Here is a 21,174-nt window from a genome sequence, read left to right on the forward strand (position 1 = left end):
AAGAGAGAGAGAGAGGGAGAAAGAGAGAGGGAGAGGGAGAAAGAGAGAGGGAGAAAGAGAGAGAGACAGAGAGGGAGAGAGAGGGAAAAAGAGAGAGAGAAGGGGGAGGAGCAGGAAACAAGCGTTGACAGAAGGTCCACATTATTGTGTGATTATGTGTATCTGCATGTCTGCCTAATGCATCCTGTACTGTGTGTGCATCTCTTTCATACAATGGCCAAACCTGAACACACACTCTTTAATGCTGTTGTCTTTCTCTTGTTGCAAATTTCAGCATAAAGTCAGATAAAGTGAAGTCCTACATGTTGGAGAAATATGAAAAATCAAATAAGAAGACTTTATGTTGCCTATGCACAAGCACTAAGTCTCACTAGACACACCTAACCACCACAGCAGTGTTTAGTAGGGTGTTCTGCATCTCTCCTCCAAACTCTGTGTGTTCGCTTGTCCTTATTTGACCCAATGTTGGCCCAAAAAGGGTCTCATGTGGCCTGGGAGAGGAGCAGCAGCATGTACAGATTGTGTAGAGCTTAACTGGAGCATCTGAGCTGTGGCAATGACACAGAGATCTGATGAGATCTATTTTATTGAGAACAGCAGTGTTACAATTGTTTTGTTAGCTGCAAATGTTGCTAAAACAGCAAAGGTAGAAACCTTTCTCTACAACCAAATGCTTACAGAACAGACCAGAGTAGTTGAAGATATTTTCACCAAACTGAATTTGGCTGTTGAAGACATTTACACCATGGAAGTAAAAGTTGTGGAGCATCAATACAGCCATCCTGTCTTGGTTCGAGGAGGAGGAGCAGAGGGGAGGAAAGATGCAACGTAGGACCAAGACAAACATGTGGGGTGTATAAAATACATCTGCAGAGATGGCTGTAGCAGATGTGCATAAAAGTTCTCCATTTGTCCGTCAATTGTCAATGTTGTTCCTAAGTCATCATATCCCTCACTCCTTGTGTTCTCATTATTGTTCTTGCCACATTGCATTTACAAGTTAAGGCAGTTCATCTCACTGACGGGTTTTGGTTATCACGCCTTGCTTTAATGTCACGGCTTGTCCTGTGCTTTAAAAGGCGGGCTACCAAATATATCCAGCTGCCAATAAGAAGGCGAGGATCAGAGAGTGGCAGATAAGATGACTCTGTTTATTAGAGATGGGCCAATATGGGCTAATCAAAAAAATGGAGCCAGTCCATGTTTATTTCAAAACTATTTCATTGTGACTAAACCAGATTCAGGCCTTAAAGCAAAACGATGTCATTTTTGAAAGAAGGAATAACAATTTTGACCTGTTGTCATTAGATGAAAAGTCAGGGGATCATAGACATCATAAGGATTCATTGTCTGGGATGCCAGTACAATATTTGGCAATGGAAATCCATCTGATAGTTGTGTTATATATACTGACATTACCATCCCTAATAAAAAATATAATTAGCATCATGTGAAAAAAAAGTTAAAATATGGCAGAGGACATCCTTCTTCACACTTTCTTCTAACCTGCTTTGCCCCCCTGTTGGTTGCACAAAAAACAATGCATATGTCTCTTTTTACCCATTTATAAACACAGAATGCCCTTCTTCCTTCATCCAACCTCTTCATCCCTCTCTTCAGCCCTGCTCTCCCTTTAGAGTGCCCTTCACTGTTTGACCTCCAGATGGAGACACCACAGGGGAGAGAGGGTGATAGAAAGAAAATTAAACAGTACAGGGGGGTTAGCAATACTGTGATGAATAGAAAGCACAGGAGGGATGCAGAGATGGTTGGGAGATGTGGCCAAATGCGGAGGACTTAAAAGAGGGATATGTGAGATATTACATGTAGTGATAAAGGCTGTGAAAGTAGGCCTATGTGAGGGCGGTTCTGAGTCAGCCATGCCAGCCTGCCTGGCCAAACAAATAGTTTTGGGCTCCGTCTATGCTGCAGTGCAAGGCTTTAAATATCCATGGTGTGTGTGTAGCATGTGTGTGAAACACATTGCTTGCATTAAATGTTGCTGTTGATGAAAAGCATGTTAATAATAAATGATACTTGTGTGCAGAGAAACACAGTTACAGACGGAGATAAGGTGAATGGAAAACATGAAAAGAAAAAAAAGCAGGCTTGAAAGAGAAAGTTGAGGAATGATAAAGAATGATGATGAGCAAGAGAACGAAAAACGAGGGAAAGGCGGGATTTCATGTAAATAATACATGCGATTGATAATGGCTTTATTTCATTGTATATAATTCTCTCATTGCTCAGTCCAAGTCATGGACACTGAAATGAGTTTGCCTCAAAGCGATGCCGTGCTCGCCATGATGCAGATGCACGGCATAAAAGGGAAATATATTAGTAAATGAGGAGAAGTCACACTCTCTGAGTCAGTACAGGAGAGTTTTTCCCTCATGTGTCAACAGATCTTAGTCATCAGAGTGGTTTGATTGCATGTATACCATCACCGACAAGTTCAGCTAAAATTGGCGCCCCACAATGCAGCTTTGCACCTCAAAGCCAAAAGGCAGACAAACAAAGGAAGAAATTTACTCTAAAATCCTGATGTGACAAAGACCTGCCTGTCTGCCCAGGTTAAACTAAACTAAACCAGCTCGTCAAAACACAGCTGGTAAACATGTGCATCCTTGAGGATAACTCCAGTATGAAAGCAGGCGGATCAGCTTCTAGACCTGAGGCAGTGAACCCTCACACACCGTCATCCTCCCGCATGAATCACTCGCAACACATCACATCACACAAATCAAAGCACCACTACAACGCATGAATCACTACATGAATCATCTTATCTGAAAAGGTGTATACAGTATGTTCCTGTGCAAACAAATCCCCTCTCAACAGGTGCTGTGATGTCTAAACACTGGAGAAGCAGGGTCATAATGAAAAGGTCGTCCGTTTGATTTGCAGTACCCACTGGACGGATGGACAAGCTACACCATACTCTTTAGCCAAGCGTTAAGCCCCTTTTTGCCGCAGTAGAGCAATAATCTGAATGTCAAGCTGCCCTTCCCTTGACCTTCATTTAACCACGATGTGTCTTTGTCATAATGAGATACTTTCATGCTTCATTCTGGTCCTAATGTCACATCAAACAGGCACTGAAGCATCCAAATGCCTCTTTTGTCAGCCCAAGTGCCCCAAAGTGCCCTTGTGTTCAGCTCAAATAGCCCTCTGGTAGGTGAAGTACCATTCTGGAGTGACCTTACCCTAAATGAACCCTACTGTACCCTTAACTCCGTGAGCTGAAGCGGAGCCCCTTATCCAGTTTTTGCCCCTGCTGCTTCGAGAATCTGTGCAGGTGGCTGCTTGTTTTGGATAAAACTGGCTTCAGTTTGCTTTACATCAGTGTTGGCAACTGGCAAAGTACAGTAACTCTTACCTGGGAGCGTCAAAGCTGTCATAGGATCCCACAGTGTAATGGCGGAACAGCCTTTTGGCTCGTTCTCCACGGCTCTCTGAAACACAAAATCACAGGGACATCAGCATGGTTGCAGCTACATTTAATCTATTTGCAAGGCTTATTATATAGCAGGTACTGTTCAATTACCGTATACTATTACTATAATAATATATCAACATCACAGGAGAATCTCTCTTTAACAGGTGGCTCCATTCCAAGACATTTGATCTACTGATCAACATTAACACCAGACCTGCACCCTGAACCCAAGACTATGCGTATCAGTGCTGAAACAATGACCTACATGAATGACAGAAAGGCAATCAACTATGATTTGGTGACACTTTCCATGTCTATAATGCATTATAACCACACTTATAACGTTATAATCTGCTTATAGAACTGTATAATTTTAGTTACAAGCGCTCATATATATTAATATTGTTGAATAACAATAATCATGACACATTATTAAGCATTGTATAATGACTTATAAGGGAAAGTATTATAATACTTCATAATTGCTGGTCACTCACTGACATTTTAATTCTCATAGTTATATAAATTATAATCACTGTTATAATAAAGTATTATCATACTTGACTCTTGTGTCTGTACAGTAAATATGAAACTACAACCAGCTTAGCTTAGCATAAAGGCTAGAAACCATGGAAAAACATCTAGATTGGTTCTGTCCAAAGGTGACAAAACCAGCCTACCAGCATCTCTAAAGCTCACTATTTAACATGTTATGACTTGTTTCTTTAATCATCTGAAGTGTAAAAACAACAGGCGGTTTTGTGTTGGATTATTTCTCAGCACAGAATAGTGACTTCCTGAAGTTCGTCCCTGTGAGGTGTGCGGGCAACCAGCGGCATTGATACAATAACATAGTAGCTTATTATCTTATATTCACTGTCACATATTACTAAAACTAGCATTTTAATGCATCATCAGACTTTTGTGAGAGATTAAATTAGTTGAAAATTCATAGGAGGGTAAATATGAAACTCCTGGCTAAAAGATATTTTCCCTTTTAAGTGCTGCTGGGTGATTAGGTGTGTGAGTGTGTGTGTGTGTGTGTGTGAGTGTGTGTGTGTGTGTGTGTGTGTGTGTGTGTGTGTGTGTGTGTGTGTGTGTGTGTGTGTGTGTGTGTGTGTGTGTGTGTGTGTGCGTGTGTGCGTGCGTGTGTGTGTCTGGTGCTGATCACCTGATCGGTTGTCTTGGCTTCGAAGCATCACTTCCTCCACACAGTCGGAGGGGAACCAACCTGTGCGACCCCTGACCGTTCCCTCCCAGTACCCGCCCTCGCCAACACTCAACACTAGAGGGGGGTCAGGAAAGAGCAGCATATCAGGAAGAAGCAACACAACACGCACCAACACAAACACCATGAGAAATAAACCGACGCAAAAAGACAACAACATTACACAGACAGAACATAAATAAAATGTAGACACACACGGACATGCAAACCGCCTACATACTCACCAAGACATACATACCTGGCGACACCTTAGTATCACTCACAAACACACACATATTCATACCTGCAGACATTGAATACAAACATATATAAAGACCTTACACTCATGTTAGGACATGGCCATTTTACAAACTCATCTAAAGACACTTGGATCTGACCTGGGTACTTGTCTGTCTCTGAGACTGATACTGTATATCTCCTTAATAAGCATAGTCAGGTTTGAGTAACATTTTCCAATAGTATTTTTGTTTTTTTAAGTTTGACATTTTGGGAAATATGTTTATTCGCTTTGTTGCTGGGAGTCATATCTGTCTGTTCAATTTAAAGTCACAGCCAGCATTTGTTTAGCTTAGCTTAATGACTGAAACCAAGCGTAAACACCTAGCCTGGCTCTGTCCGGATGTAACAAAATAAAGCACCTCAAAAGCTCACATATCGAAGTGTAAAAATGGCAGGTTGTGGCGTTATGAGCTTTGTAGGATCCACCCTTATGTAGTTTTTTGGTTGGAATGCTCAACAATATACTTGAATAAATGTGAAAGGGTTGCTACTAGTACTAAAAACTCTGCATCTTTTAGCACATTTGTTGTTTTGGTTTTCAAAAATGAAGAAAAGCTGTAACAGTTAAAAGAAGACTGAATATTGGACTTATATTAGTCAGGTGGCTATAAATAAAATGTCAATGGGATGCTCAAATGGCATCCCCATATCTGCTAGCTGTAGTAGGCATTTGTTTGGTAAGACGTTTGCCACAATACCTTTATAGACCAATTGTACAACTGGGCCGTGTTTCTTTTGGATGATAGTATTGGCTATAGTGTTGCTATGGTGTTGTGGTCAGTGGATTACTAAATTAATGCAGCATCCCACTTGTGTTGAAAATATTTGATCAGTTAGATAAATGATTTTAGCTTAAAAACTGCAATTAAATCTCAATTGTTAGACCCCTGCAGTCAGCAGCTCTTATTTTATAAGGACCTACAGTATATGCTATGCCAGAGCCATAAACAGAGAGGGCTTCTGCAACCTTTTGATACATTAACATCTTTTAAAAAGTGTCTGTGATGCTGCTTTGCATGTTTCTGAATGTGCATTAAATTAACTTTTACAAGTGTGTGGATGTCAAAGCTGTGAGTCTGATTCATGTGGAGATTAGACTACCAGGTGTAAACAGCCTCACAAACACTGACTCCCAACTACAAAATCACTTTGGACTCACATGGAAGACAAAAAGCAGTATTATGCTCCAGCACATATACACACACACACACACACATATTGTGTATCGTGACATGAAAATGCACATACTCACCTTTGACCCTGTCTCCTTTACTGAAGCTGATTTCTCGCTCTCCCTGGGCAGAGTGTGATCGAGTAGCTACAAAGACTCGTCCCGGGACAGCGCTGTAGAGCCGCCTTCGCTGACCTGCGGTTTGTGCAGCTGCGCTGGCAGGAGCAGGCCTGGGTGGTAGGAAGCAGGAAGACTGAAGTTTAAAACTCAAAGCTCCCTAAAGGTATAGGACTAAATTACTGAATACAATATATACATCTTCTCTTTTTTTTTGAGAGAGAGAGAAAGGTAACTGGAAATTTGAGGATTTTAGCCAGTCATCCAAAATGTGCTTGAACAGTCAGGATTTTCTATCAGGTCACATTTTAGTGGTTTCATTTATGAACTTTGTACACTCACACATCAGATATTGAATTCCCCTTATCAGAAGTAATACATACAAAATAAAAACAAAATTATAACAAAATAAATAATACATAATAACACAAATTAAATATATAATAAAAACTTTTTATAAGTCAGCCTGAGATTTTTGTTAACCCAATCCTACAAGATCCTACAAGAAAAAAAAACATTTGAAGACCAAAGAAGAAACCATATTTTAGACTAAAACTTGAATCACTGTTACGACCCTTTAAGGCCTTGACTCAGGTAATTCACTTTAACGCATTTTAAGGGATCTTTTGGGACATAGACATCCAGTGGAAAGTCTCAAAAGTACTTGAAGTGGGGGTTTGAAGAGGTGTTGTATGAGGTACTTATCCATAGTCAGTGCATGGCGGTCAGCAAACCCCAGTTTGGAGAAGCAGACAGGAGTAAGGGTACGTTTGTACATTGCAGTGCAAGATAGAAATGTTTTTGTCAAAGGAGTCTATTGGCTTTGAAGAGTGCTTAGGTGGATATACTGTCAAAAAGGGCTGTCTGACGGCAAGGTAAAGCGGTGTAAAATGTAAATATATCAAAAGTACATTGCTTTGCTTCTGCGCTGGTACTCTTGTCTGTTTCTCCAAGCTGGGGGCATGGCGACTGTGATCTACTGTACACTGACTATGAATAAGAGCCAAGGGACTGCAGATGCCAATAAGCTTAAAGTTATAATCTGGTACGCTGTATCAAATGGTGACATTTATGTTTTATACTGTACGTGGTCCCTTTAAAATAAAATGAATTTAATTAAATAAAGTACCTGATACAACACCACTACACACAATCTGTACTATCCCTTTAACCAGCCTAGATGAACCTACAATATTCCAAAGTTAGAAAAGTGGAAGAGAGGTTCTTTTTCTCAGATGTCAGCTTTTGCCACGCACCCCTGTCTCCGACTCTGCCTGCTCCGATCCTCCTTGTCTCCGATCCTTCCTCGGGATGGAGAACGCGTCCTCGCCCCTCTGGGACTGCTGGAGCTCCGCAGGGTTCCTGTATGCTTGTAGCCCTGAGAGGGACGGACGGGGAGATGAAGGGAGAGAAAGGGGAGAAAACATAGTTCATGAAAGATGCTAACAGTATGACAGAATCAATGTGATAATTTCATATGATTGCAGCTGCACCCTGTATGATATAAGTTGTGCTCAATGGAGTTGATTTTTGGATATTGTTTATGTTTTTTTATATTTCAGGTTTCTGTATTATTTAATGATTACTGAAACTAACTTCTTTGTATTAACTACAGTATCTTCTTCTCTGTCGCTCTGACAACTTAACATTTTTTTCTGACTTCCATATCTTTGATTATCTATAAAAACCCTCCTAATGCCACTGACTGTGCCTTCAAGAGCTCATTGTGTTTACATATAAGATCAACAATCACAAAATGATAAATATAATGAAATGCATGCAATGTAATGTAATAAAATGCCTCATAAACTATGTCGATTTATTTCACGGTGTATGTTTATGGGCTATTACTCAGCATGATCACTTATTTGCTACATTGGCCATAACTAAAACACATGAACACAGATGCACGAAAGCAAGATATAAGTTGCTGCAATGAGTGTTGTTCACCACTAGATGTTGATAAAAGCCATCCATTACTTTGTATGATGTCCATTCAAATGTTGTATTCCAATGGATAAAATCCATTATCTGAGTATCAACCATTTCTCTAAGCTGTTAAGTATAGTACGTCAATCATATTGAAATGCAAGTTAGGAAAATACATACTTTTTGAGAAGACTTCTGAAGTCAATCAAATCCAATCAAACATTATTTGTGTAATAATGTTAGGTATCCATTGGGGAGTAACTCAAAATTATTTTTAGCGGTCAAAAGCTCCAGAACACTTGGAAATTCAACATGGATGAGGCGTCCTTCAGGTGCTCAGGATCAGCTGGTTTCAACATCTACATTTAAGGCAAACCCAATCTGCTGATGACGACTGTGTGCTCCATATGAAAGAACAACCACTAAATCGACTTTGGGGTGAGATTGCATCTGATTGAGTCTGCTGTTTCCAGTGTCAAGAAAACTTTGAACATTCTTTCACACACTCACACTCACACACACACAAACCTGCACAGAGACGATGTTGGTCCCTGGGGCGTTGGGCACTGCCATCCAGTCTGGCAAGTTCATGCTGCTGTCACTGTTGGCCCGGAGGAAAGGGTGAGGGTGGGGTATTGTCAGAGTACGGGTGCTCTCCCGCCTCTGGGGGGCGTACTTTGGAGACTCCACAAAGGGAACTGGAATGTGAGGAGTGAGGTGAACATTATTATTATTTAACAGTATTTCAGATTTGTTTTCTTTTTTACTACTCATATTTTGCACAGTTTCATAATCTATTTTTCTTTATCATTTCAATTCCAACCACTGTTGTGATGCTAGACTAGAGTCCTTATATTCTATTTTTCATTGATGCTCCCTTTAACTTGTTGATTCAAAGCCTAATTCCGATTGTGAAATCCAATGTATGATTTCAGATTAACAAAGTGTCGAACATTACAGGACACTACACATACCCAAGCCTCCGTTACTCACCCACATCTGTATCCCGGTGGTTTTTGATGATTTCTCCCAGCTCAAAATGGCCGGACACAACCGCCACCTGGTAAAAACACACATGCAATCTTTTTGGATACAGTTACATGGCAACTGAATGCACAAAATGTAATGGTAGACCAAACTGTTTACTAGTTCTCTTGTAGTTACAGTAGGCATCTACATGGGTGCTTTTACTATCTTCTGTAGTTTCAACATGCTCTAAACTCTAAGCCTCTAAGGGCAAATTAACAAGTGATGAAAATCAAAATTCATGGCCTGATAGCTTGTTTAAAATAACATTTACATAGGACATGGGTTGGCTATTTTCTTGAAAAATGATAATACAGCAAACACATATAGGTACTCTTGTGTGAGACCATATGTCTGTATTATTTCCACCATCGCACAAATACTTTTATACTTTTAGTTTTACAAACTACACAGGTCAGCACACAATCCGGCAAATTCCAATGCTTTCTCCCTGCTGTCTCCTCTTGCTTTCTCTCCCGCACACACAAACACAACAGATTGTCTCAGCTGGCTTTTTCTGCACTGACAGAGTTAATATATTTAGATTAAGGGGTCACACACAATCTTGCCGCCTGGGACCTCTGTGTGCATCAAAGCACAATAATGGTTTAAAGTGAAATTAGGCCCTGGCACTTTCTTCTACATTAACTTAATAAGACACTCAACCATACAACCACCCTACATGCGTAATTACCCAGCCAAGCACTCAGCCGCTACCTGAAAGGGGGTCTGCCCATTGTTGTTCTTTGTGTCTTTATTTGCTCCCCGATAGAGCAGAATTCGTGAACAGCTTTCCTGCAACAAACAGCACTGATTAGTTTACATTAATCAAAAATATGAATTGTATAATTACTGCTTAATGTAGAAATGCATGTGATGTGATCACATGTGTGTGTAGTGGCTTTAGAAAGCAGGATTGCCTTCCTTTTACATTGTGGGCATTTTCTTGTGCTATGATGCTACAAATATGTTGAAAAATATGTAAACAATTATTCACACTTAATCAAGTTAAATGAACATATACAGATTCAGCTTAAAGGAATACTAAACCCAGAAATTGAGCATTTGTTTTTCAATTACTAACCCTTGTTACCTTAAATTCCTGAAGAAAATGTTGTTTTTCTGGTGAAGAATACAAAAAATGAGAAAAGTCTTGATGATTTTAAATAAAGACTTGGCTTTTACTGCACGAGTTGAGTGAGAGTTTGTAAACAGATGTTTTCATATCATTTGGCTGTTGTTAAACGCGGCCCACAATTATTTGAATTCATCAACACTTTTCTTGGTTTGTGTATTCACCATTTACTGTGGAGGCATGAGAGAAAATGTGTTTTCTTCAAGAATTCAAGGTAAAACAGAGTTAGTAATTAATAAACAAATGGTGATTTGGCTTGTGTATTCCTTTAATATTTATAGAGCAAAGATAAAGAGCATTTATGTGGCTTTCCCTTTGTTGCACTGCACGTTCAAAGATTTCAGGTGTTTCATTTTCTCTACTCTATAGGAGCTGACATTTATTCTGTATGAGGTTTGTCTACATTTATTCTGTATGAGGTTTGTCTACCTTGTTGTACAAAGCGCAGATGTGCAAGGCAGTGTTTCCAGAGGCATTCTGGGAGGAAGAATCCGCACCATAGAAGAGGAGGTGCTCCAGATGCTGCGAGTTACCATGCTGACAGGCCTGAGAGAGGATGAACAGATTGTGGAGGAGCGATGGAAAGAGAGGAGGAGAGGTACATGTGGAAAAGGCAAAGAGTTTGTTAAGAAAATAAAAATTAAATGTACCGAAGAGTAAAAAAATAAGGATTTATGTGGTTGTTTGATAAAGAGAACAGAGAGGCGGAGAAGGAGACAAAGATGAAGAATAGACAGTGACAAAGAGAGAGAGAGGAACAAGGTGACGGTTATTAATAAGTGACACCACATTTAATTAACACCACCTCCAAACGCAGAGGGCGAGAACACAGAGGGAGAACAAAAGTGAGATCCAATGATAACAACTGTACAACCATCATCAAATGGACACACACACAAACAGCAACATCAGACAGTGGAAATCAAGACGGTATACTTGTTGTTATTATTTAGTCAATTTATGTTCATGTATCAATTATGCCATGGCCACATTAAATACTCCTATCAGAGTGGCTGGGAGCTCTCCATTGGACACTTGAACTTATTTTAGGTCAATAACTGGATTTAATGGATTTAAATCAATACAAATCATACAATATGTGGACTACTTCTTTCAAAGAATGAAGACTTCACCCTTTCATCCTGTGATAAGGAACACAACTTTGACAATGAACACCATATAACAAAATAATTAATTCAGAAAACATCTCATCCATTATTTTCGTTCATAGGGAAACCATGAAGTGCAATATCACTGGGCTTAGTTGGTTGCTTCAGTATTATATACAGTTTATCCAAATGAAACGGAAAAAGCTCAACTCAAAAAGGCTTATGGTGGAACCAATCCAAAGAAGATTATCATTATCAATGCTAGTCAAATCCCACTCAACACACACACAGAATAAGATGGAGGCCACGAGTGGTAGGAGAGCTAAAGAGACAGATGCTGATGACGTGTGGGGGATCACAGTGAGAGGAAGAGGCTGATACCTTGATTTTTCCTGTCCACTTCACTGCGGGAATATGAGGCCACAGAAGCAAGGCGGGTGGGATGAAGGGTGAAAGGTGTCCGAGATAAATGACGAGAGGTGTAGTGTTTCATGGCATGAATGGTATTTGACGTAGACACAGAGGCTGTACATGCACAGACACTGGAACACAGAGTACACGGGTACATTACAAATAGGATGCATGTACACTTGTGCAATACAAACAACCCAAACACCCCAAGGCACTTCTTTTTAGTGCTTTCAGATCACAACCCCCCCAAACAGACATAAGTTAGGCCACTGACCCCATTAGATTGAAAGATTTTGCCTCGAGCATCCTCTAACAAAAGTTTTGCTGTTGATTTAGTGTAGAATTAACTGTACGCACAGCAAGAACAAATTAAACCTAGTTAAATACTTTCTGTGTTTGCGGTCATATTCTCTTAAATTGATTTATCCAAAATCTCAGAAAAAAACGCTTTTTAAAGATGCCAAATAATGCACAGGTACCTGATGTGTCTCGTCCCAGCCGTTCTCGTCCCTGATGCCTAGTTTGGCGTGGTGGTAAAGCAGTGTTTCGCAGCAGGAGGTGTCCCCCCCTGTCAGCACAGTGTGGTAGAGCGGCGTCAGCCCTCGCCGGTCCTTATAGTCCGGGGACGCACCCAGAGACAGCAGGACCTGCAGAAAGACAGCAGAGAAAGTGAACCCTCTGTACCCTCTTTATTCTCGAATGCTGGCAGTAATGATAACAATAATGGAGAATAACAAAGTATAAAATAAAAAGTTATCAGGGAGAAATATCTTAAGGTGGTTTCCAACTTCAAGCTGAAGAATATTCATGGTATTTTTAATCAGAATGGGAACACATAGCCGGGGGTTCCGAGAGGTCATGCAACACCTCAGGCTAGACAGCATTAAGCATTAAATCAGAGTCTGCAGTAAATCTTTGTGCAGTTTAGCAGTTGTTTCTTTTCTTTGAGGAAAATATGGACTGGCAATGTAACACATGCAATTATCTCCCTCTGAATGAGTTTTTCCTCCACAGGTGCTTGTCTTCTTGGCGATATGGGAGCTAAAGTTATGGACAAATGCCTAAAATGCAAATGTGCTGCACATCTTTTTTTCTCTTTGGTTGAATAGAATAATAGATTGTTTTGTTCATGTGCATTGTGGGTGTGGTTGGGTGTTAATTGCTGCGTGGGAGGGTCTGTTTATTAGTCCTCTTGTTTGCTTATACAGTAACATAAATGAAGATAACACTGCATGAGTTTCAGGGCAAGTATCCATCTTGCAGGTACATACGCTGGTGTAGGTTTTTTTTGCCTTTTATGGCGTGACAATGAAAACTCATTACCTGTAAACACCATTTCTATAAAAGGACAACAACGTGTGTATGTTTACCAGAAGGGCTGTATGGCGGTGGCCTCGCACAGCTTTGTGTACGGGTGTGAGTCCATCTTTGGCGCGGAAGTCAATGTGAGCACCTCCCTCCACCAGGACCCGGATAGCCTCACCTCCACCCGGCTCACACTGCACCGCCAAGGACAGAGCAGTCTCTGGCGGACACACACACAGATTCAAATAGAGTTTTTAATGGTCAGAAGGATTGGTTTGAAAGTCAAATTATTTGTACAACACTGGCCAGATTGTTTGCTCCCAGGGGGCTGCTGGAATACTCAGTGGGAAACATGTTTCAGCAATACATTTCAACTATTTGCCCTCAAACTCTTCCTCTCTTGCTTTGAGTTTATAATCTTGAACACCTGCAGCTTTGTCCTTTATAAATCATTTCCAGGTTACACTACACACCCTGAGACAATTCAGCCAACTGTAAAGTTTCCCACAAATGTTCAAATTCACTTCTGCTAAGATGTAATGCAAAATACAAGCTTCTCTACAGATTGCATCTCTTTCAGGTTTCATCCTATGGTAGCAGCGGTAGCTTCCAAGTGAAAACTAAAGCTGTGTTTCCGACTGATTCTTGCTACACTTTGCCAATTATGCTGGCATCAAATAAAGCAAACTCAATAAGATTATTTCAAAATGAAACCAATGCCGTATCACACTTTTAACCTCACTTAACACGCTTGAACTTCGCCAGTAATAAGGTTCAATAGCATGAAAAGGAATAAAAGCATTCAAAGTGTTCCCAGTAAAAACAGGGTACAGAGCACTGGCTGCCATGGAGACAAGAGAGTTGTTGGCAAAGAGGGAAACGACTGAGGGCTTTTATCCTCGAACAGCTTCTGTAGAGCTACGGTACAAACAATTTGGGGGAATGTTTTTACTGCACTTCCTCTGAAGTTACCATGTCGGGACGACTCAGGGAATGCCCATTAAACAGTTCCCTTGGCAGAGATGGAAGTGAACCCCGCTGACAGGAGCCACTCTGAATATGGTGGAATCTTTTGATGTCCTATTAAAGACTCAGTGTGAGCCTGGGTGGAAAAGCATGAAGAAACGTTTCAGAGTGACAGACAGGCAAAATGTAAAAAAGAAAAGTGTCTACATCCAGTCTTTTGATCGCTTCTTTGCGCAGGCCTAATACCTTCGACCTAAGAGTTCATAGACTAACTGTCAGAACACCTTGACACAGCCACAAGAACAGAGGAAACCATTTGAAGCTGTGACATTCTTTTGTAGATTTTGATTGAACAGCTATTTTAAACACGTGGACTGAGTGAGTTTTACATTAAACCTCAGCTGTTTTAATTAAAGGTTATTGTAGCAAAATAATTCATAATGAAATTGATTTAAAATGATCGATTCATTTTCTACCCTTGGTTTGTTGGTATCCTAAAAATTGTGTCCAGAAGCACAGAAACCAGGGTTCAAAATCAAACCCTGGTGTCCAAAGCAATAACCACCTCAAGTATCATGTTCAGGTGTAGAGTGTGTCTGCGGCGTCTTTCCTATGTGAGGTGAGGGGAGCATGTTAGTGAGTGGGGTTCATCGGGGGCTCTCTGTTGCCCTCCGGTGTTCTGAAGTGGAAGTGTGTTTCACACCCATGATGGCAGGCTGTGTTTTGTGTTGTGACACTTTGCTCCCACAGCGGCTGGAGCAACACAGAGCAGCACACCCAGACTGTAAGTGAACAGTCTGCTGCGCCCCCTAAGCACTAACAGGATCTGAGAAAAGACACCAAATTGCAAACAGCACTGGCCCAGATCCTTGACAAAGTGTTAGACCAACATACTGCAGAGCTGAAGGCAGAACACGGAGGGAGAGAAAGGGGGAGAAAGGGGGAGAGCTGCAGGTCCCAAAGCTGCTGGCCACCAGCATGCTTATTTGTTTGATGGGCAGAACACTTCAATAAATAGAAAGACACAGATGAAAGAAGAGATTTGACAATATGTGGGTGTTTAGATGGATGGATGGATGAAAAGAGCTGCAGCAGGGGAAATCAGTACCACCGTCAACCCTATTTCATCCTTCTTGTTTTAAGCCATTTGTTCATCTCATGAATGTGAGGATTTTGACGTGTTCAGATCTTAACTTTCAAATGACTGCAATATGAGAGTAGTCTGTAATGATGGATGGATGGATGGATGGATGGATGGATGGATGGATGGATGATAGTAGACAGTAAGAAAGGGTAGGTGAAGAGTCCTCGGCCTGTGAAGCACTCCTTACCGCCGGTGTCAGCATCCTGGTAGTTGGGATCGAGGCCTTTGTCTAAGAACTTGGCCATCTTGTCCACAGCGCTGGTTTGAATATAATCCATGAACTTCTTCAGGCTAGCCTGCATGCAGAGAGAAACATGCTGCTGTATTATAGGGAACTCCTCTGTCTTTGAAATACTGTATGTGCACGCAAGGTACAGTGCAGTAGAGCACATTGACGCATTGTACAGTATAGATTAATTAACAAAGGAAAATAAACACAGATACACACGCATAAATACACCGACATGCATACTGTATTGATGTAAATTTACTCACTCTGTGCAAGTACATTTATATGATTGAAACATGCAGTTGAACCCCTTCAGAGATCCTCCTTCAGGACAAATGGGTTTCATACCTTAGTGTGCAGTTTGGCCAGTTGCTTCTCATCCAGATTGGTCTGTTTGTACACCCTGGTTTTGTATCGAAACTAAACCCGAGAGAGGAGAAGGGGAAGGAAACGAAGAGTTAATCCTAACACAGAGGGCATTTGTCCTTAATTCTCTTTTTCTCTTTTTGGCCTAGATCCACAAAATGGGGCCTGAAGATTTATTATACAGAGAAGCTTTATCTGGTTTGCTATACAAACACCGTCTTCTTCTTCACTGAAGACAAGAAATGTGAGAGAAATGGTCTCGCTTTACAGCAGTTTAAAGACGCTTTAAAGCCTCCACTGGGTCATAGTATGGCATGAAAGAAGGTGACTATACAGACTGGATAAGAGATTAGCAGGAGTTTGCAGCAGTTGCACTAAACAGAGCAGGGAAGCTGAACAGTTCTGTGACGTTCCTCTAAGAAGCGTGTTGAAACTTAATTCATAAGCCAGGGTTTTTTTATAAGCTTAGATGACACCAGCAGCATTTACAGTATGTCGTCTAGCTGCCTTAAAGTGCTGCTGTTTTTTACTCGTAAACCTTGGTCACATGATGTGATACACAAAGTTGAACCAGATCTACTGCGCTGATCTTAATGCTGTAATATACAAGACTCTGTTGGGATTCAGTTGATAGGTCCAATCTACAGAGTATAAATAGCTGACATTTAAGTTAATCTAAAGAACACACTTTTCAAAGAGGAAGCCATCCCTTCAGACTCTGACCATTGCATTACTGAATAACAGTGACGTGAGGACATGCAGGCTACATCACTTCTCTATTATGTATTCTTAAAACGGTGTTAAAGGAAGACTGGAATAGTACCTCCAAATATGGTACCCCTTTCTCAAAGGACTGTGGGTACTCTCTGAGCAGCCTCTCCTCCTCCAGGAACATGGCATCATGGCCGTCCGTGGCGGGCTGGAACAGACCATAGTTCAGGACGTCCCGCAGAGATTCGGTCAGGGAGCACAGCACCTGCTGCTTGGCCTTCCACACCGTGGCCTCTGGGTTAAACCGCAAACATTTCTACAGGAAAGACAGAAGGAGATATAGCTCAGCTTTAAGTTCATAGAGCATTGGTTAACTGGGATACTCTAAACGTATAAAGGAATGAGGAAAGGAATACAAATGATTTAGATCTTACCATATGAAGAATCTTATAAACAGTTTTGGTTTACGATTACAAAATACTTTTGACAACATAATCAGTTAAAACCAGGTAACAACTATAAAAGGCAGCAAAAGCAAAGTCAACGACAAGTTATAAATAATAGCCACAATCAGTGAAAGTGAGTTTATAGAACTGATGTTAAGGAGGATAAGGCCATGAAAGAAACAACCGGATCTAATCTAAATTAAGAAATAACTGTTAGGAAATCATTATTTTAAAACAGAACATAAATGAAACTAAAGAAAAAGGAAAGGACACTAAATTGTGGAAAATCCACAATTATTCTTAAAATAGGCTGCAAGCTGCTTCATAAGGGGTGAAATGATCTGTGATATTTTTGTGTCCAAACCATCTGTGCATTAAAAATGAACCGTAACCCAAGGCAAAGCTGCTAAAATTAGAATGTTTTGAACTTTCTGTTGCAGAATGAACCACAGAAATACATTTCACAAGCTGGCAGCACCAAAGGAGACATACACCAGCAAACACTGCGTCCTCCAACAGATTTACTCTATAAACGTATCAGGTGGTTTTGTTCAAATAACTGTTCAAGGCCCCGACAGGTAGAAGTATTCATTATTTTCAAAATATAACTTTAATTTTAAACTCTCTCCATCTCCACCAGCTACAACGGTAAAACATTGAAACATCATTAAGAATCCAAAATGTTATCTATCAACCCTACATTCAACATTTTTGAAGGTAGGACTTTTACATGTATATTTTGATTGCTGTATTGGCAGTGTTCACCTGAGCGGAAACTGGAGGGTGGGTGCTACGCTTCTGCTTTGCTCAGGATGCCATTATCACCTGTAACCGCCATATTAACGCAGTGCAGAGCAGCGGCCATGAGCTAACCCAGTGGGGCACATTCACATGCACTAACACGCTAAGAGGCCTGGAGAGGCTTGGATTACAACACACAGAGGGAGAGGTAGACATTACTCCACAATATATTTACAAAGCAAGTAGTTGTCTGATGCTGAATTAATCTAAATATCGTTTAGAGAACCTTGAAGTTAAAAAATCTTCCACCACTGGCTTCATTTGAATAATTTGTAGAAGCACGACTGGGTTCAACTAAAACAAACACTGACCGTTTCCCAATAAGTCTGGGGAAAAAAGATGATACATTTTGTATATCGCACGATCTTTCTTATTTCCTGTCCCATGAATTATTTTGTGACCAAAGTCTATCTTTGGACTCCTCGTACAGGTCTTGACTGTCCCAGAGACAATCCTGTGGCTCTAACCTTTACGACTGCTGCACACCGGGGCTGTTCACCCTGTGAGTCAGCAGGGGGAGACAGCCTCGGAGTAAAGTTGGAGATTCCCAGGCTCCACAGTCTGCAGAAAAGATTTGAATGGCAATTTGGTGCAGCTTTAAGTGTCTCCGCTGGGGTCGTGAATGGCCAAATGCACAACGGCTCAGAGGCTCAGTCAACAAAGTGGGATGTTACTCACTACACAGATGGCTGACAGAAGGTTTTTGGCACCTCTCTTTCTCTCTCTTTCTCCTCCCTCTCTCTCCTGCCTCCCTCTCTCCACCTCTCTCTTCCTCTCACTGCCCAGAGTGGAGTCGGGTTGTTCTCTGACCTTGAGGCAGCAGCAGGATGATTGGCCGATGCAGCTGTAAGGATCCCTGCCTCTTACTGCATCACTCTATGGGCTCTTCTCTCCGGCCAATACGTCTTCTAACCCAGATCATTCATCTTAATCGCTTAAATACATACACATACTAGACACACGTGTGTGTGTGTGTGTGTGTGTGTGTGTGTGTGTGTGTGTGCGTGTGCGTGTGTGTGTGTGTGTGTGTGTGCGTGTGCGTGTGTGTGTGCGTGTGTTTCCCATTAAGAAAGAGATAAAAACCCTGCATAGGGTTTTATGTTTTTTTGCAGAGGAGTAACATAACATTTTCTCCCTCTATTTTATTCAGTGTCTTCGTTCGCGCACAGGCAACCCGGTTGCCACGGCAACCGGTTCATTAGTGGAGCAAGCAGCTTGTTGCCATAGAGACATCCCTGTGTTCCCTAGGAGATGGGGTACTGGAAGGGTGTGCATGTGCTTGTGTGTGAGCCTGTGCATCAGTTTGGATGGATTGGTGTGTGTGTGTGTGTGTGTGTGTGTGTGTGTGTGTGTGTGTGTGTGTGTGTGTGTGTGTGTGTGTGCGTGCGTGTGTGCGTGTGTGTGTGTGTTACAGCAGCGTGGTGATAGAGAGTGGAGTCAAAGGGAGGGGAATGTCTAAGACTTTGACTAAGACAGTAAAAGAGGATGAAAATGTGTGTCTGTCTGTCACACAAAGATGCACACACTAGCCTACACACACACACACAGTCCCCATAAAGCATGCAGGCAAACGATCCAAAATTAATCACAATCACAGCAGGACTGAATGAAGGTTAGGGATTCAGTTATCTGGAGGATAAGGATGGAGTGCTGGAGCAATATTCCCACAGTCAAGCTGCACAATCATCGACACTGATAATTATCAGAAAATAATTGAGATTTAAACGTGTTTAATGACTTTGCTTTCGTCCTAAGAAGCTTCAGATAGTTGGAGGTTTTACTGAGGCAGCCATGCTTCTTATTGATCTGTATACCTCCAGGAATAGGATTGATCCTACAGCTTGTAACCGGCCGGCCCATTAGGGCTCATCACACAGTCATACAAGGATCTTCAGAATGCTACACAGTTTCACCCTATATTACAAACATGTTTGTACTGTTAGTAATGCAATAGCATAAACTATGCTTTGTTAAAAATCCTTGCAACTTGTTATAAACCTCAAATGTTGCACAGCAGTTGAGTGTTTGTGGTGCCCTCTACTGTTCAGAGAGCTTAGTAAGTCTAAATGAATACCCAGTTGATGGTTTGTAGAACGTCTTTGTACAATTATAACATTGTTTCAGTGACAGAATATAAAAGCACAAACACCGGATGTTTTTTTCAAATTCATGCTTGTTCATTACAGTATTCTGGCTGATCAGTGCTGAGTGGTAACATTACAAAAAGGCACAAGTAAAAGTTCTCCATTCAAAATCCTACTTAAGTAAAATTACAGAAGTATTATCATCTAAATGTACTTTGATTATCAAAAGAAGAAGTGGTTGTTCATGATGAAAAATGACATGATGAAAAATGATATATTATAAGCCTATAATATAACATTATTCGATTATTATTTCCAATCTTGTCTTTTTATGGGAAATATCTTATACTGTATATTCAGCTTCTCCATCTGATCATTTGTGACACAATTTATATTAAGACCTTCCATTTATTTCAGCGTGTTTATCATCATTACATCATATTGAGTTGATGATGCACCTGCACAAGTGGCAAAGAAAGAAACTGAATCTGAAACCAGGACCAGGTCTCAGCAGTCTCAGCAGTGGTGGAGTGTAACTATATATATTTATTCAAATACTGTACTTAGATACAGATTTCAGGAACTTGTACTTTACTTGAGTATTTCAATGTTATGCTGCTTTATACTTCTAGTTTACAACATCTCAGAGGGAAATATTGGAATATTGGACTACAAATGCATAGTTACTCGTAGTAACTTACGTAAACGGTTGGCTTGTAGATAATAAACACAGATAAGTATGTATTTAAAATTTAAAATTAATCAAAGTAAAATGTTAGGCTTTTATGAGAACACAGCTTAAAGACATGAATTTGGCACCAGTTAACGCGGTCACTTGTTAAACTGTAACAGAAACGGTTGTGACCCTGTAGAACTTGAGTCTACTGTTGGAAAACATTTTGATACTGGTAACAGTTTGAATTTAATGTTTATAACTTGCTGACTCGTCTGGATGGCTGGGGCAAAACGCCTCTCCTGTTGCCAACATAAGCGTGCATATGTTTGTTGACGTCGGCTGTAAAACGGTCTATTAAACAAAAGGAAGACAAAAACTAATGCTTTTATACTCTAAACCTTTACATGGTTTTCAGTATATTAATGCAGCTTTAAGCCCTTCTGTTTCTCTTGTGGTTTTAGTATTATGCAGACCAGAATTCTGTCTTGTCTCCTGAAGCTGTGATCACACTTTCCCACTCATGCACCCACTCACTCTGTCCATGCTGCTCTTCATCTTCCCTGCCTATCTCGATCTTATTCTTCTTCCTCCTTCCCTCTCTC

At 40.8% G+C, this 21,174-nt stretch overlaps 1 protein-coding gene across 1 annotated transcript in view; it reads right to left on the reverse strand.

Annotated features, from left to right (window-relative positions):
- shank1 (SH3 and multiple ankyrin repeat domains 1) overlaps positions 1–21,174 on the reverse strand; it is a gene marked incomplete at both ends in the record, with an annotated part of 45,496 nt that overhangs the window by 17,908 nt on the left and 6,414 nt on the right. Inside the window, 13 exons of the mRNA XM_079176768.1 lie at positions 3,380–3,455; positions 4,611–4,724; positions 6,199–6,347; positions 7,491–7,612; positions 8,692–8,861; positions 9,157–9,223; positions 9,907–9,984; positions 10,754–10,870; positions 12,324–12,491; positions 13,215–13,369; positions 15,447–15,555; positions 15,837–15,908; positions 16,678–16,881. Of these exons, the coding sequence (XP_079032894.1) occupies positions 3,380–3,455; positions 4,611–4,724; positions 6,199–6,347; positions 7,491–7,612; positions 8,692–8,861; positions 9,157–9,223; positions 9,907–9,984; positions 10,754–10,870; positions 12,324–12,491; positions 13,215–13,369; positions 15,447–15,555; positions 15,837–15,908; positions 16,678–16,881 (1,601 nt within the window). The remainder of the gene's footprint in view (positions 1–3,379; positions 3,456–4,610; positions 4,725–6,198; positions 6,348–7,490; positions 7,613–8,691; positions 8,862–9,156; positions 9,224–9,906; positions 9,985–10,753; positions 10,871–12,323; positions 12,492–13,214; positions 13,370–15,446; positions 15,556–15,836; positions 15,909–16,677; positions 16,882–21,174) is intronic.

This window comes from Pholis gunnellus (assembly GCF_910591455.1).
Source record: "Pholis gunnellus genome assembly, chromosome: 17".
NCBI classification, from domain to species: Eukaryota; Metazoa; Chordata; class Actinopteri; order Perciformes; family Pholidae; genus Pholis; species Pholis gunnellus.